This window comes from Arctopsyche grandis, chromosome 10 (genome assembly GCF_051622035.1).
Source record: "Arctopsyche grandis isolate Sample6627 chromosome 10, ASM5162203v2, whole genome shotgun sequence".
NCBI classification, from domain to species: Eukaryota; Metazoa; Arthropoda; class Insecta; order Trichoptera; family Hydropsychidae; genus Arctopsyche; species Arctopsyche grandis.
The window spans coordinates 21,708,260-21,725,103 of record NC_135364.1 but is presented as its reverse complement, the minus strand read 5'-3'; the positions used below and the strand labels follow the sequence as shown (position 1 = coordinate 21,725,103).

The window sequence follows — 16,844 nt, the reverse complement described above, 5'->3', positions numbered from 1 at the left end:
TGCTGAATATCATAAATTTTTAATAAAACAAATTTTAGATTTTATTGTCCACTTCTTAATTATTTCAATAAATATTAGTTTTATATACACATAAATAGGTACACATACACAATACACATATATTTATGTGGTGCACCTCACGGGATCGAATTAGAAATGCACGAAAAATCAAATATCGGAAGGCAAAGATCGAAAAATCTTAAGTCGAAAGATCAAAAAAAAGGGTGCATGGTAAACGGTACATACTCACTTAATTTGCGCGAGCAGGATACAACAGGAACAAGAACAGGCTTTTCCTCCCGTATTCTGTGCGCGCACATTAATACGGGAGGAAAAGCCTGTTCCTCTTGTTCCTGTTGTATCCTGCTCGCGCAAATTAAGTGAAGATGTACGTGAGTATGTACCGTTTACCATGCACCCTTTTTTTTGATCTTTCGATTTTCGATCTTTGCCTTCTGATATTTGGTTTTTCGTGCATTTCTAATTCGATCCCGTGGGGTAGACCCATATTTATGTATTATTTACATAATTAAATACTGCATTAGTTTAACATAAACGAAAACAAATCATTCAAACGTCTTCATTAGATGGCATTTTTACTTGAACTTTTTCATGTACTTTCATGTGGCCTTTCAGAGTACACTTTTGAGTAAAAGCTCTATTGCAAACATGGCAAACATAGTTTTTGACATTATTATGAATTTTCATATGTTCAGTCAGTGTGAATCGCCTGCCGTAAGATTTGGTACATATCTCGCAATGGAAATTTTTAATACCGGTGTGCTTCAACATATGTTCGACAAGACCGGATTTGTCAAAGAATGAGTTTCCGCATTTCTGACAGACGTGCCGTCTCTCTTGAAGATGTACCGCTTTTATGTGACGGCTCAAAGTACACGATTGATAATAGCGCTTGGAGCAGTGCTTGCATTTGTATTTCTTTGCTTCATCGTCGTGAACGTCTATCAGATGTTTTACTCTTTTGTAGTAACTTGAAAATCTCACAGGACACTGTGGACATTTGTAAATACCGGTCGGTGAAATGTGATAGCGCATGTGATTTCTCAAGTTTTCAGCACCTTTGTATTGTTTCTTGCATACGTCACACGTGTGTACGTCTTGACTGTGCTTGTGACGAAGGACATGGGTCATTAAATTGCTCTTTTTTGTGAAGAATCTTGCGCAAATGTGGCAAATGTGATTAGGGAAATGGACAGACATGTGACGCTCGAGTGTAGTGTGCCAAGGGAATGTTTCATTGCAAATTTTACACGTTAGATCATTCTTATTTAATTTGTAAGGTTTTTCTTCAACTTTTAATTTTCCACTACCGGAATTTTTTTTTGTTTCTTTAATGCTATTTTTTTTCTGCTTTTCACTTTTATCTTCCAATTTAGTATCCTGGCTTTCAAAAGCATTACAATATTCTTCATTGTTATCATTATCCACTTCGCTTTTAAAAGTCTCATTAATATTGCATTTTAAAATATCCGTTCCATCTTTAGGTTTATCCAATTTTACCTTTTTATGTGGGCGTTTACGTATTTTGGAATTTTCTCCAGGTGTTTCACAAATTGTTTGTGTAATTTCCACTTTATCACACTTTTGTTCCGATTCGTTTGTCCGTGCTGTATGAGGTTTAGTCTTTTTAATAATATCATTTGAACAGTTAATATCTTCTTCATTTGTGAGGAAGTCATCATCGAAATTCAAATCGACATCATGAAAATACAAATCTAGCTTTTTAGATGTGCATTCTTTTTCTTCGATAAGACCTAAATAAATTAAAATAGTCATATACGATATTCATCTTGATTGAATTTGATTTAATAATTTAAAATTACCTTTTTGAAGAGTTTTTTGTGCAATTTCTACTAAAAGGCGAAACGAAAACGCTTCTCTGAGTCTAGATATACATTCATTACAAATCATATACTCTTGAACATTGTTTGTTTCGGTGATTAACTGCAATCAAATATACAAAAATGTTTAATGAAAAAATAACAATATACACATAGAGAATGTAATGATAAAAAATAAAATTCAGATAGTTATCATAAAACATATTAAAAACAATACATGTATTTAAGAAAACCACACATCATAATATGATATATGTAATAACCAGCAGAATAGACTAGTGCTTAGTATAGAATACTTTGAACAAAGTGGTCACGGGTTCAAATTCCATTGGTTTCTGCTGGCCAGACCTTGGATTTGTGACTCCATGTCGATCTTTTCCTATCAGAAATTGCAATTTATCTGACTTTCATTGAAACGGTTCCAACAAATTGGTAACCTTACCCATTTCTCGAAAAATCTCGAGTTTTCAGCAATCTCGAATTTCGCTGAATTGTATAAAATGCTGCAAATTTACAAATTTGACCATAATTTCTATGTATTTATGTACTTTGTATAATACTTGTATTAAATGTACAATGTTTCTGGCCAGCAAGGCACACTGGGGTTACCTATTAGGCTTTCCTGGTATAAATTAAAAATAAAATAAAACTATATGTAATGACTTACTCCTTTCATATATCTATCATATAAACCGAGGAACAGATGTAAGGCTACATATATTTATATATCAGTGGGATGAATGTAATATAAGTACCTGAATGCAAAAACATTTGAATATCATATTGGCGTATATTTCGGATTGTCCATTATAATAATATGTAAGCAGAAGGCTGGACAAATTAGAGGTACTCAAACAGCAACAGCAAACGTTTCCCGTCACTGCTTCAGCCCTCACATCTACGTCGGACTGCATTGGACTTTTTTACAATGATATTAGCAGTGGTGTTGATCTTTAAAGACAAAAAATATATCAATATACATAAGGTAACATAACCATAAGTGAACATATTTAAGATAGTAGATAGGTAATTTCAGCATATCAAATTAGTTTCCTTTGAATAAACCAAGGATTTGAAGAACATTTGTATAAAATCCGAATCATTAATTCATTGAAGGATTCCTTAAATCTCAATCACAATACCTCAGATACGTTTAAATTGATTGTGAAGATTCAATATTGGATTCTACAGTCTAATAATTGTAAATTGATTTCACATGTAAACTAAATGGCTCTAATGTTAAGAATAACTTCAAATTAAAAGGTACAATTTAGCAAAACGAGAGATTTTTTGAAACACAATATCACCTAACAACATCACTTCACCTATCGGTACAATTGAGCACTAACGAGCTGTCAAATTTGTGTTTTTTTTTTTTTTGTAAAAGAAATGTAAATTTAAAATATTAAAAGAATTAATATAATATGCAATAAAAATATGGCAAATATTCCATTTAAAATATTTTCAAAAGCATATATTTCAATTGAATTTCTTGATAAAAATAATATAAGAATGGACGTGTAATGTGACGTTACGACCTAGTGTCAAATCGGCGTGGTTTGACGTTGTGAAGATATTCGCCGCGATGGCCCAATTGGACGATCTGTTCTCGTGCTTCGACGAGGAGGCGCCTCCGACGGGACCTCTGCCTCCGCCCCGCTCTCCTTCGCCCCAAACTTCTTCTTCGCATACTCCTACTGTGCAACCTCAGCAGTATGATACATAACCTTAAATTTTGTTACTGTATTTTGCAGATCGCTCCTCTAACCGCTAACGGGTTGAGAGTATTTCGTGTAGTATATTCATTCAATTCTATCAATCAACTTTATGATTTCGATGACTCATAGGCCTGGATGGATAACTTCGGTGAATGATTGCAATTTAGTAACCTATGTATATTTACGTACTTGAATGGTCATTTTTTTGTTTATTTTTTTGCTTGCTGTACTAAATTTATTTATTTTCTTTTTTAAAGACATCAGGTTTAAACGAGTATACTCATATATGTATGAATGTCAGGGCTGGCTCAAAGGTGCAGCAGACTAGGCACGTGCGTAGAGGCGCTCCCATTTTTCTTTTTGTGATAATTAAATGGAAAAATTTAAAATAAAAATCTTTGAACGTATAAAACATTTTATATTCAACTTAATTTTTCTACTCGAAACAACAATACTGATGGTAAAATATAATTTACGAGGAACGCAGGAAGTTGACTGTCAAATATCGACAACTTATTTGGAATAACAAGTTATTTGGAATTTATAATTGAATTGAATTTTATATAAAATACCACTGAAACATACAGTACCGTGCAGAGAAATCGCATCACTTTCAATTGTTTGATGTTTTCGACTTTTTTTAATTACATGAAGCTATACACAAGTTTTTTATGGTTTTATTATTTGATTTCAACTATTTAACATGTTTTACGATTAAAAAAGATTATTTATATTTTTAAATTAAGGCGAGATACGAATTTTACAAAAACATGCACAATTGGGCATTTTTCTTATATGTATTTCAAATGTCGCTAAAATAATATTACAGTATATATTTTTCTATGAATTAAAATACATAGGCAATGGACATATGACAACAATAAATAACAATATAATATTTACTAGACAATCCTCTTGCTTTTATGACGGCATCAATACCTGCCGGCATGGACAATACGATTTTTTTTTGTATGTCGTCCGAAGTTTCTTCAAACCATACAGTTTTTTTTAACTCATAATTTGTCCCAGGGTGTTGTTTTTATTCCCTTTGCTTTATAATAGCCCATAAATATTCGATAGGTTGTAAGTCTGGACTATTGTTTGCTCATTTTAGTGATGAATATCTACTTTCTCTTTGTATTTTTTTTATTTGTAAAAATAATAGATTTGCTTCACGAAATTAAATATCTTAACCAATCGTATTCGAAAGAAGAAATGTCACTCTATAAAATTCTTCAATTCATTATTGAATATAAATTATTGTCTTCATCCGTATTTTATTTTATTTTATTCATCTTTATACATAAAACGTGTCTATTTTAAATAAAATTTTTTAAGAGGGAGTCTGAAACCAATCTGCCTAGGGGCACCATATACCCTCATGCCAGGCCTGATGAATGTATTTTGAATAAAAAAATAAAGAAAATGTTTATACTTGCTTTGAACTGTTGTTTCATAGTATATGTATGTTGTTAGAATGCTTGTTTAATATTGTTTTCATATAATAAAATAAATTATAAATGTTGACGTATTGTGTTTCATATATTGCATTTCATCTCTAGTATATCCTCAATCTTCTTAAACCAAGTTAAAAAATTAACATTTATTTACCGTTTTTAGGGAGGATTCCCCATCGGTGACAAAGGAGTCTGAAAATCCAGAAAATACAGAAGAGCCCAATGACGAATCTAACGATAGCAATATTAAATTAAAACGTTCCCACGTTGACGATGATGATGAGTATGCTTTGAAAAAGTTGAAAGTTTCAGATGATGTTTTATTACAAGATATTAAGTATGTAATAAAAATATAACATGACTCCCAAGTAATGTTGCACGATTTAATCCAATTTTTGTATTATTTTTTCAGTCTTGAATTATTAGAGTCGCGCATTGTTGTTCATACGTTAGATACGTACGAAGGTTGCGTTCACGAGGTGGCTGTTCCTCCCAATTTTGAATATTCTCCATTAGTGGCTCCTCCGGGTCCTCCAGCCAAGCAATACAAATTCATACTGGACCCTTTCCAAAAAGAAGCCATTTTATGCATAGACAATAATCAATCTGTACTGGTATCGGCACACACCTCAGCAGGAAAAACAGTATGCGCTGAGTAAGTTCTAGTTGCCAACATTCTAGAAGGAAATGACACGTGAAGATGATATATGTATATGCCTTATCGTTTTTGGGATAAATATTTACCAAATAAATGTAATTATTTCAGATACGCCATTGCTTTATCATTGAAAAATAAGCAAAGAGTAATATACACCACTCCGATTAAAGCTTTGTCAAATCAAAAGTTCAGGGAATTTGATGAAGAGTTTCATGATGTCGGACTCATTACCGGTGATGTGACTATAAATCCGACGGCTTCTTGTCTCATTATGACTACTGAGGTATTAAAATGATTGCTGTCGGCTAATACTGTTCATTCAGTGCAGCTGAGTAATATTTATTTTTGTTTAGATTTTGAGGAATATGTTGTACCGTGGATCCGAAATAATGAGAGAAGTAGGATGGGTCGTTTTTGATGAAATCCATTATATGAGAGATAAAGAACGAGGCGTTGTTTGGGAAGGTCTTGAAACCTTTATTTACGTTATATGAATTATGGTAATTTTGAAATGCTTTAACTATCTTGTTTAAATTGCAGAAAGTCTGATTCTTTTGCCTGATAATGTACGTTATGTGTTTTTGTCTGCTACCATTCCGAATGCTCGACAATTTGCCGAATGGGTTTGTAGATTACATAAACAACCGTGTCACGTGCTTTACACTGAATATCGACCAACACCGTTACAGCATTATATATATCCTTCCGGTGGAGATGGAATACATCTGGTTGTTGATGTTGAGGTATTAATTGCTGACAGTGTGTTTATTAATATTTTTCTGCTAGAGATTTATACATTTTGATTTTTTTTTTATCAGGGTCAGTTCAAAGAAGATAATTTTAATGCCGCCATGGCTGTGTTGGCTGCTGGAAGTGCCGCTAAAGGAGATCAGAAGGGTCGTAAAGGAGGGATGGTGGGAAAGTCTAACATATTCAAAATAGTTAAGATGGTAATGGAGAGAAACTTTGCTCCGATAATAATATTCAGTTTTAGTAAAAGAGACTGTGAAGTATATGCCATGCAAATGGCTAAACTCGACTTCAATACAGGTATTATATTATATATTGTATTTGTGTTGATGAATTTATTTTGTTTGTGTAATACGATGGTTATTCATTCTGTAGTGGAAGAAAAAAAACTGGTCGATGAATTGTTTAACAATGCTATGGATGTGCTTTCGGAAGAAGATAAAAAGTTGCCTCAAGTGGAAAACGTTTTACCTTTATTGAGAAGAGGTATTGGAATTCATCATGGTGGACTTTTACCGATATTAAAAGAAACCATTGAAATATTGTTTTCCGAAGGTTTAATTAAGGTTTTAATTTTTATTTAATATTTTATACAAATTTACAGTCAAAATAGTGAATTTTGATTATATTTTTAGGCTCTTTTTGCTACTGAAACTTTTGCCATGGGACTTAATATGCCTGCAAGAACTGTTTTATTCACCAGTTTAAGAAAGTTCGATGGAAAAGATTTCCGGTGGGTGACTTCGGGTGAATACATTCAAATGTCTGGCAGAGCTGGACGTCGTGGCTTGGACGATAAAGGCATCGTAATTTTCATAGCCGATGAAAAAGTATCGCCTGCCGTCGGCAAAGAAATCGTCCAGGGAAAAGCAGACCCAATCAATTCAGCCTTTCACCTCACATACAATATGGTTCTAAATTTGATTAGAGTTGAAGAAATAAATCCAGAATACATGTTGGAAAGAAGTTTTTATCAATTCCAAAATCAAACGAGTATTCCAGATCTATATAAAAGTATATCAACTTTACATTCCATAACATGGTTTAGGTATATTCAAACGATTGGTTGATTTTATTTAAATTTTTGTTTCAGAGGTTATCGATAAACAAGAGGAGTGCAATAAAATGATTATCAAAAATGAGCGTACTGTTGAAGCATATCATAAAATACGCCAACAATTAGATACGTTAGGCGTGCAATTTAGATCTTTCATAACAATGCCTCAATATTTAAAACCCTTCTTGCAGCCGGGTCGACTGGTTAAGGTAAATCTTGTTTTAAGTGTAAATTTTTGGTGATCTGAAGAGTTTTTTTTAATGTGTTGTTGTATTTTATATAACAGATCAAGAGTGAAACAGATGAATACGATTGGGGTATTATAATAAATTTCCGACAGCAAAATTCTCAAAATGATAAACATAGGCATAAGCAGGTTGGGAAGAATTCCGATGAAACAAATCCGATGCAAGCAGATTGTGTTCTTATCGTCGATGTGTTATTGCATGTTGAAGCTAATTCTAAAGGTAGTGGAGGAGATGATGAAGCTACCCCAAAGCCATGTCCCGAAGGAAAGGTTCGAATGCACCATTCATTCAATGCTATATTTTTGTAATTTTATATATTTATTATAGAATGTCCCTTTCAGGCAGGCGATGTTGAAGTGGTACCCGTCGTTCACACTCTCATCCATCAAATCAGCTCATTACGAGTTTACTATCCAAAAGATTTAAGACCTTCTGATAATCGCAAATCGGTCTTGAAAACTATAAACGAAGTGAAGAAAAGGTTTCCAGACGGACCGCCAATGTTGAACCCTTTGAAAGATATGAAGATAAGTGATCCGACATTTGTAGAATGTGTAAAAAAAATTGAAGAATTGGAAGAAAGGTATAAAGTCGATATTTTGACATGTAGTAAATACTGATTTAAGGTTTATTTGTATTTATATATATTTTATTATTATTTAGGCTTTATGCTCACCCGTTGCACAATGATCCAGAAAAACCAGAATTGTATACAGCTTATTGTAAAAAACTTGAACTATGGAATGAATTGAAATCGTATAGAAGTTCTTTACAAAAAGCCAAAAGCTTACTACAAATGGACGAGCTCAGACAGCGGAAAAGGGTTTTACGAAGACTCGGTTATTGTACCGACACTGACGTAATTGAAATGAAAGGACGAGTTGCGTGCGAATTAAGTTGCGCTGATGAATTACTAATGACTGAAATGATATTCAACGGTATGTTTAATACGCTTTCCGTTGAGCAGTCTGTCTCTTTGCTCAGTTGTTTTGTATGCGATGAGAAGAGTTCTGAAGTACCTAAATCCACCGAAGAATTATCAGGGCCTCTACGACAAATGCAGGTTGTTATGATTTTCAATTTATTGCTGGATTATTTATTAGAAAAATCGTAAATCGGTAAATTGATCGTTTCTGTTTTGAAGGAACTGGCGAGGAGAATTGCAAAGGTGTCAGCCGATTGTCAATTGGAAATGGAAGAAGATGAATATGTCGAAAAGTTCAAACCTTTTATGATGGACATAGTTTTGGCTTGGTGTAAAGGTGCTACGTTTATGCAAATATGTAAAATGACTGACATATTTGAAGGTAGTTGATTTTGTTTTCGCAAGAAATGGAATTTTATAAGTATGGATTTTGAAAATGTTTGTAATTTCAGGTTCCATTATAAGATGTATGCGTCGATTGGAGGAAATTCTGCGACAAATGTGTCAAGCTGCCAAAGGTATAGGAAACAATGACTTGGAAGAAAAATTCTCTATGGGAATTAAACTTCTGAAAAGAGATATTGTATTTGCAGCCAGTTTGTATTTGTAAATATGTACGTTATGATTTAAAAATATGTTAAGACTTTAAAATGAATAAAAATTTAACTAAACTATTCAATTTTAATTTTAGTTAGAAAGTTTTGATGCATTTCGTACTCAATAATACACATGTAAATATGTATCTTAAAAGAAAAAAAAATTGTTAACTATCAATATATTTATGTTAAATATAAATCAAAGTTAATGTATCACAATGCAATTTAAATTAAGAAATATATACATATACGATATAAATGCACACTGAACTCGGCAGATTTGTAGTTTGTCAAACAAATATATACATAAATGATTATTACTTATGATCATACAAACATAATTAACATCATGAAGCGCTATTTCATTTATTTTGATTTTTATTCAAATTTATTGCTTACTTTAAGCTAGTTGTGGTTTTACATACATATTGTCTAACTTTTCTCCATTTTCTATATACATTTTTTGTTCTGTCTTTTGATTATCTCCTAAATATAATTTTTGTTCCAATCTCTTTTGCGATTTGCGTATTCTGTCTCTGTCTAAGCGAATTTTTCGCTTCTCTGGGGATTCGTACTCCCTATACAACCGTTTATATATTCTATTTTTGATTAATTCCCGCTCTTTCTCTTCGGGTGATAAATTCTTTCGTTTTTGAAATTTATACTCCCTCTCTCTATCCAACCGAAGGTTTCGTTTTTCTGGAGTCTCATTATATCTAGACATTTTCTTGCGAAGTCGACCCTTTTCTAAATCTAGTCTTTTTTCAACTTCCGTCTGGTTTCTTCTCTTTTCGGCCATATATCTTTTTTTCAATTCTTTCTTTTGTATCATATTTTCTACTAATTCGATATTATTTTGCATATACTTTTCATAAACTAGGTCATCAGTGAGTTTTTCAATTTTCACACCATCATAATTAACTTTCTGTAAGAAAAATCAACAAAAAAAATGTTAACACACCTTCATACAAAATTTGAGTAATAAATTGAAATAAAATAAAAGCAATCACATTTAACAGTGGATCTTCTAATAATTCATCTTTAATAATTGGATCTATATATATAGACTCATCAGGTAAAATTAACATATTATTATCAGTTACGTTATACATATTTTCATTTGTTTCTTTCTTGACGTTTATTTTGTGATTAGATGTGGGCTAAAAATCATTCTGTTAAGCATTTAATATTATATACAAGTGCATTACAAATTACATGAAGAACCATCTTACTTACATATTCGTCGCTTTCATCACAACTCGAAGGACCAGCATTCTCTGTCTGAAATTGGAACTCGTCCATTCGTTTCGACAATCTTTCGATACTTGAAGTCTTACTGTTCAAATACTGAATCATTTCTTCTGTCAATGTATCATCACTACGTTGAATATAGCCCTGTTAAAATGTATATTTATTATTAAAACGTTTTTTATTGGATTGGATTGGACAAGAATACTCACGTAAATGTTTTGTTTTTCTTTTTTCACTTTATTGGTATTTAAATTTGATGTATGTTCATTCCTCGCATTGAAATTAAAGTCTTCTATTGTTTCTTTTTTTATATTAATTATTTCAAAATTATCTCTGTCATCGTTCTCTGTCTTTTCGGTTTTTATATATATACAGGCTAGCTAAATATAGTAAACAAATACATATTTTAGAAAACAATCAGTTAACGAACACTATTAGGGTTTACGTAATACAGCATTTTAGCAAAATTAAGTGAAAAATGTAATATTATTGATATATATATATATATATATATATATATATATATATATATATTTCATAATTTAATAAACTATTAATTGTTTTTTGAAAGAAAAAAAATTCAAAAGCAGTGGGGCAGTTTTTCGTGTTCGAGAATATAGGTAGGTATTTTCGATTTAAAGGCAAATAATATATACTATTTTTTTCGTCCCCTGTAAGATTACTTGGTATTAGAATACCTCTAGTTTATGTCTTAAAATGTGGTATAATTGACCGAAACAATAAAAATAGGTAATTTGAAATAGTATGCAATATTTCACCTGGTACGATTCCATGTGAACCCCACAGGAAAGCCAGGAGAGCCTCCGCCCCTTCTCACACTGACATCAGGACCAAATGTCAATCAAAAAACTACACTAGCGCCGCACTAAATACATCACATATTATTTCGCTTTATGTGGGAAATTTCGAATTATAAAATACATAGTATAGACTAAATAAATAAATAATTATTTTGAAACAACATAAATAATTAGATAAGATTTAAGGGTACCTATTGATTATGTGGGCGCAACCGAGCATCAATTATATATATTTACACGAACCAAACAAGTACAAGGCAGTTAAATTAATGGCCTCTAGGTGTTACAAACAGTTTTGGGAGAGACAGTACTCAGTTTATTGTACATATATTGAACGGTAATTGGACTATTACGCACATTGCGATCACCCAAAAGACAATTTTTTCCATGAAAATCGCGAATATTTGGCACTCTTGGCACTAGGTGCCGTCTTGAAAAAAACGGACCCAGAGGGTGCCGAGTATTGTTTATTGCATTGTTAAGGTCTGTTCATACTTAACAGCACTGCACGGCTTCAGCACTGCACGACTCCGTTTCAAATATGTCATTTTATTACATTTCTATTCATATCTACGTACACGTCGCGGTCACGTCACGTTTACAGCAATTTGGCCAAGTGCAAGGCAAAATCGGCTTACTTATACATTAGAGGCCATGACGATACGGCGCAATGTTGCTTACGTCGTATTGTCGAGTACTTGCAATATGAATGCATACACGTGCATTCGTAGCTACGCGTCAGAATACAAGTCAGCAAAAATGTTTCGACGTTTATCGAACGAAAAATTATGTATAATCTTTCGTATATAAATTATGTATAAAAATTATGTAAAGCTGTTGTTGAAAGAAGAAGCTCAAGAAGGCAATAAAAAAGCACGGAGGCGTTTTGATTTGCATCCCATGTTAAAAAATAGAAAAACCGAAGGAGAGTTTTGGACACTGTATAAGGAGCTTGTGGATGATGGACAATTTTTTTTTAAATATTTCCGTAAAAAATTTTTTTTTTTAAATATTTGCGCCAAAACCATGTCGAAAGATTGAACAGCTGTCAACTGTCACTATCGATAATTGGTCCAAAACAGCAAAGCGGCAGACTCAAGGCACGTAATTCGCGTGTATATTTCCACGATGGCCAAAAACGGATACGATACGTTGACGGATGTTGCTGTAAGGTATGAACAGGAAATGTCGGGTACTGCTGTAAACCTGCCGTGGCGTAAACGTGACGGTTGGTATGAATATACCCATACAAAATGTATCAAAGAATACTTTTCGTACGGCCGGATACCTGCTGAAGTCGGTACGTGCTGACTAGGTATGAACAGACCTTTAAAGATTCGCCGAACGTTTTTTTTTTGGACTCTAGCTTTGTAAATAGAGCTAAACCGCCCCAATTCCTGGAAAAGGCACGGTGTCTAGTAATAATCACCGAACCATATTGAACAAAATAATAAATTGGGAGGACACTCCCTTTGATAAAAACAATTACATTAAGTCATTTGGGAAAACCCAGGGTTGGTTTTCATAGAAATTGCAATTTTTAGTGTTAAAAATATAACACGGTGGTCAGTAGCTTTATCAATGAAAAGACTAATTTTGACCAAATATTTTAATTATTTGAAATATGAAGCTGTCGGAAATAAAATAAAACAATTTCAGTATTATAGAAAATTATTTACTTCGATTCTTTGCGACCCTATTAAATTCATGTATTTGTTTGTGTTAGTGTAAGTGTGTAAACTGAATGCTCTGTTGCGTCCACATTACCAATAAGTATCGCTTTGAGTTTGAATTACTTATTCTGAAAAATAAAATAATAATGAAAAATAAAAAAAGGCTTTGGTTGTAGTTTCAGTTGTTAGATTGAAATTAGCTGTCAGTAGTGTCACACGCGTGAGCATAACATAACCTTGCAGTAGGAAAGTGTTGTCTCTCCAAAATGCCTAAAATCAAAGCTGAAAAGAAAAGCCGCGTGCATAATGAAGTCGCCAAACAAGGTATTACAAAACATTATAAAAATATTTGAAATGTACGTACATCAAAAGTTCTATAAAACTTTTCATAGTTTGCCATCACTATCTAAAAATGTATACAGAACTATTATTGTATATAAGTCAATATTTTCTATAACATTCATGAGCAGGGCTGCTAGATGTCTTCATTTGACGCAATGTCTCGATTTACTGAAACAATTACCGAGTCTCATATAACTTTTTCTTTTTTTACTAGTATTTTTTCTTTCAATGACTAGGAGATCTAATGAGCTTTTGCGCTCTATATTTTATGTAAATTTTTTATGCATGACCCTTTTTTTTCAAAAATGTAGAAACCAGTGGGCATTCCATATTTTCAAAAATTACCAATGTTTCAAAACATTAGAATTACTTGAAAGGTTACAGAAGGATTTTATTTAAATGATTTCTCTTTTAGGTATTATGTTCAACAAAAGTTTTGGTCAACATATATTAAAAAATCCCTTGATTATTACATCCATGTTGGACAAGTCTGCACTCCGGTCAACTGATGTTGTTCTTGAAATTGGTCCAGGAACTGGAAACATGACTGTTAAGATATTGGAAAGAGTTAAAAAAGTAATAGCGTGTGAAATAGATCCAAGGTAATTTCTTTAACACGTATATAAATTTAATTTTTCAATAAAATCGAATTAAAATGAAGTTAATTATTATTTCAGATTAGTAGCTGAGTTGCAAAAAAGAGTACAAGGGACACCTTTTCAACCCAAACTACAAATTATGGTAGGTGATGTGTTAAAGACGGAACTTCCGTTCTTTGACATTTGCGTTGCGAACATACCTTATCAAATCAGTTCACCGCTCGTCTTCAAATTACTCCTACACCGACCCTTCTTCAGATGTGCCGTTTTAATGTTTCAAAGAGAATTTGCCCATAGACTTGTCGCCAAACCTGGTGATAAATTATATTGTCGACTGTCGATTAACACTCAACTCTTGGCTCGAGTCGATTTATTAATGAAGGTAAATTTAATATCGCTTCATCTATAATGCATGTGATTATTTTGAATAATTTGTGAATGTAATTTTAGGTTGGCAAGAATAATTTTCGACCACCTCCTAAAGTGGAATCAAGTGTCGTACGAATAGAACCTAAAAATCCTCCACCTCCGATCAATTTTAAGGAATGGGATGGTCTCACTAGGATCGCGTTTGTAAGGAAAAATAAAACTTTAGCTGCTGCTTTCAAACAAACTGCCACATTAATAACATTGGATAAGAATTATAAAGTACACTGTTCAGTTAATAACATCGTAAGTGAATGGTTTAATATGTTTTAGCAATTTTATATCTCGACTGCTCGTATTATTGAGGCATTATTTTTTTTAGGAAATACCTGCAGACTTTGATATAAAAGCGAAAGTCGAAAACATACTCGTAAAATTAAATCTGGACCAGAAAAGAGCTCGAACGATGGATATTGATGACTTTATGCAAGCCTTACATGGATTTAATTCTGAGGGAATCCATTTTTCATAATTTTTGTGTTTTTATGTGTATATTTAATATTATATTATACAGTCGCGGTTTCGGAAACCGGAACACCATAGAAAAATATGATTTTGCGTGAAATTTCTTAAATAAAATAAAAAAAAGTGATCTTAAATAAAATAAACACCCAAAGTCATTAAAATGGTAGATTATATCATAGTGCTTTATTTTAACGACAATCGTTAAGAAAAGAAACAACAAAAAAAAGGTAGGGAGAATTTTAGTCCGAGCCGTTTTTTATGACTAAACGCAGTCTCCACAGTTGAATGAAATTTTGATTGAAAAAACACAGTAAACTTTTAATTTTATTAGTCACATGGTATTATTTACAAATTATAAAAACTTAATTAATATTTTGTTGCGGCTCCTTTTAATTTTATGAAGGCTTTTATACGGTTAGGCATAGAATCTATTAAGTTTCTTAAAATGTCGATGGGGAAGTCTTCATACCATACTTTTTCAATGGTCCTCTTTTAATGATTGATGGCTAGACACATTTGTTTTACTAATCCTATATTTAATAGACATCCATAAATTTTCAATTGGGTTTAAATCGGGACTATTCCCAGGCCGTGTTAATGTCTTTACACCCAATTCCTGCAAATAAACCCGAACCTAAAAAAAAGTCACAAAAATATTTCAGTTTTTTGATCGAAATATTAATTACATTCAATATCATTAAATAAAATTAATACTCACTAATTTAGCTCGATGACAAGGGGCAGAGTCATCTTGGAATATGACATCATCAGAATTTGAAAGATGGTTTTCCATTGATGGGATAAAACTTTCTTCTAGAATTTTTTTATATGCTATTCCGTTAATGGAACCTTGCACAAACTGTATTCGACCAATTCCATAATAAGAAAAACATCCCCAAACCATGTGGCTTGGGGAATGCTTCACTGTCATGGTACATTTTTGGTCGAATCTTTCTCCAACGTTTCTTCGAACATACGGAAAACCATCGGAGCTGAAGAGGTTAAATTTCGACTCATCAGAAAATATGACTTGTCGCCAATCCGATGTCGTCCAATTTTCGTGATATTTCGACCACTCTAATCAGTTTTTCATAATTTTCTTCGTAAGTAATGGTTTTTTCGCAGGTTTCCGAGCGTGCAGTCCAGCTTCTCTGAGTCGTTTTCTTAAGGTTACATCACTAATTTCAATTGAAAATTGATCCGAGCTCTCTTTTCTTATTTCTACAGCAGTTTTGAACCGTTGCCGTAAAAATAATAGAGTTATCAGGCGATCTTGTTTCTCGGATGTCCATCTTTTCGGTGTTGTCCCCTTCTTACGAGCAAAAGTTTCAGAATCCTTTTTCTTTTTCATTATTCTTGACATAGTAGATACAGAACGTCCCATTTGTTGAAAAATTGATCGCAATGAATGTCCAGAGTTTGCCAAAGCATGGTATTTTTATTTTCAACGATTTCGATCCGTACACCTCGAAAACTCACACTAAACTGAACTCAAATCGTAGAAAACAATCATATTTAAAAGACCCGATCGTTAAAAACCACACACTTAAAGGGACAATATTTTTATTGCCCAAAAATCGTAAAATCACTAGTGTTCCGGTTTCCGAAACCGCAACGGTATCTAAGCTATTTATAGTAATTATTTACAAAAAAATAAAAAGAATAACAAATACATTGATTGTTTTATTAGTTGTGCCATATTTATTTTAACAATACTAAATCCATATTTATCAAAATTAAATGGTGAATACTATAGTTGTAGATGATTAGATGGTAGAAATGGTCAATACACATATATTTACATAGAGCTTGACTATTATGGAAAAGTGTAAAAAATTATACGGTTAAGTGAGGCTAATGTCTGAAAAATCAGGTGGTATGGAAACAAGTGTTTGAAATAGCAAGAAGCTGATGAAACAAATACAGGAGTAAGAAATATAGCCGAGAATTGAATTCTTTGGTATATTTAATTCTTTGATTCCGGTGATGGTTAAGT

At 32.5% G+C, this 16,844-nt stretch overlaps 4 protein-coding genes across 5 annotated transcripts; 2 read left to right on the top strand and 2 right to left on the bottom strand.

Annotated features, from left to right (window-relative positions):
* Window positions 1-443: 443 nt before the first annotated feature.
* LOC143918007 (uncharacterized) lies at window positions 444-3,208 on the bottom strand. The gene is made up of 3 exons (XM_077439654.1): window positions 2,618-3,208; window positions 1,845-1,965; window positions 444-1,775 (listed from the first exon to the last, which is right to left on the bottom strand). The coding sequence occupies exons 1-3, from the start codon at window positions 2,774-2,776 to the stop codon at window positions 571-573; spliced, it is 1,485 nt and encodes a 494-aa protein (XP_077295780.1). The 5' UTR covers window positions 2,777-3,208; the 3' UTR covers window positions 444-570.
* Window positions 3,209-3,390: 182 nt separating this feature from the next.
* Mtr4 (exosome RNA helicase Mtr4) lies at window positions 3,391-9,620 on the top strand. Its single transcript, XM_077440241.1, has 15 exons — window positions 3,391-3,575; window positions 5,201-5,374; window positions 5,450-5,692; window positions 5,804-5,978; window positions 6,049-6,160; window positions 6,236-6,438; window positions 6,514-6,745; window positions 6,821-7,011; window positions 7,081-7,459; window positions 7,539-7,711; window positions 7,789-8,019; window positions 8,092-8,333; window positions 8,414-8,813; window positions 8,895-9,057; window positions 9,128-9,620. Exons 1-15 carry the CDS (start codon window positions 3,448-3,450, stop codon window positions 9,283-9,285), a joined length of 3,204 nt encoding a protein of 1,067 aa, XP_077296367.1. The 5' UTR covers window positions 3,391-3,447; the 3' UTR covers window positions 9,286-9,620.
* Window positions 9,441-11,428, bottom strand: LOC143918369 (uncharacterized). 2 transcript variants are annotated; one of them, XM_077440244.1, is made up of 5 exons: window positions 11,302-11,428; window positions 10,732-10,902; window positions 10,508-10,666; window positions 10,282-10,431; window positions 9,441-10,196 (listed from the first exon to the last, which is right to left on the bottom strand). In XM_077440244.1, exons 1-5 carry the CDS (start codon window positions 11,314-11,316, stop codon window positions 9,672-9,674), a joined length of 1,020 nt encoding a protein of 339 aa, XP_077296370.1. In that variant the 5' UTR covers window positions 11,317-11,428; the 3' UTR covers window positions 9,441-9,671. The 2 variants fall into 2 exon arrangements, with proteins under 2 accessions (XP_077296370.1, XP_077296368.1); XM_077440242.1 differs by having other exon boundaries at window positions 11,221-11,370.
* Window positions 11,429-13,052: 1,624 nt separating this feature from the next.
* On the top strand, window positions 13,053-16,495 carry LOC143917947 (putative dimethyladenosine transferase). The gene is made up of 5 exons (XM_077439582.1): window positions 13,053-13,340; window positions 13,774-13,960; window positions 14,036-14,339; window positions 14,408-14,629; window positions 14,706-16,495. Exons 1-5 carry the CDS (start codon window positions 13,283-13,285, stop codon window positions 14,853-14,855), a joined length of 921 nt encoding a protein of 306 aa, XP_077295708.1. The 5' UTR covers window positions 13,053-13,282; the 3' UTR covers window positions 14,856-16,495.
* The last annotated feature ends 349 nt before the right edge of the window (window positions 16,496-16,844 follow it).

Coding starts and splice junctions, on each gene's coding strand:
- LOC143918007 (XM_077439654.1), bottom strand. CDS start 2,776: ATGCAGTCCGACGTAGATGTGAGGGCTGAAGCAGTGACGGGAAACGTT. Junction 1,966..2,617: donor TCAAATGTTTTTGCATTCAG/GTACTTATATTA, acceptor ATTTGATTGCAG/TTAATCACCGAAACAAACAA. Junction 1,776..1,844: donor ACAAAAAACTCTTCAAAAAG/GTAATTTTAAAT, acceptor TAATTTATTTAG/GTCTTATCGAAGAAAAAGAA.
- Mtr4 (XM_077440241.1), top strand. CDS start 3,448: ATGGCCCAATTGGACGATCTGTTCTCGTGCTTCGACGAGGAGGCGCCT. Junction 3,576..5,200: donor CCTACTGTGCAACCTCAGCA/GTATGATACATA, acceptor TACCGTTTTTAG/GGAGGATTCCCCATCGGTGA. Junction 8,814..8,894: donor GGCCTCTACGACAAATGCAG/GTTGTTATGATT, acceptor TCTGTTTTGAAG/GAACTGGCGAGGAGAATTGC.
- LOC143918369 (XM_077440242.1), bottom strand. CDS start 11,316: ATGGAATCGTACCAGGTGAAATATTGCATACTATTTCAAATTACCTAT. Junction 10,903..11,220: donor TTTTAAGACATAAACTAGAG/GTATTCTAATAC, acceptor TACTATATTTAG/CTAGCCTGTATATATATAAA. Junction 10,667..10,731: donor AAGAAAAACAAAACATTTAC/GTGAGTATTCTT, acceptor ACATTTTAACAG/GGCTATATTCAACGTAGTGA.
- LOC143917947 (XM_077439582.1), top strand. CDS start 13,283: ATGCCTAAAATCAAAGCTGAAAAGAAAAGCCGCGTGCATAATGAAGTC. Junction 13,341..13,773: donor TAATGAAGTCGCCAAACAAG/GTATTACAAAAC, acceptor TTTCTCTTTTAG/GTATTATGTTCAACAAAAGT. Junction 13,961..14,035: donor GCGTGTGAAATAGATCCAAG/GTAATTTCTTTA, acceptor TTATTATTTCAG/ATTAGTAGCTGAGTTGCAAA.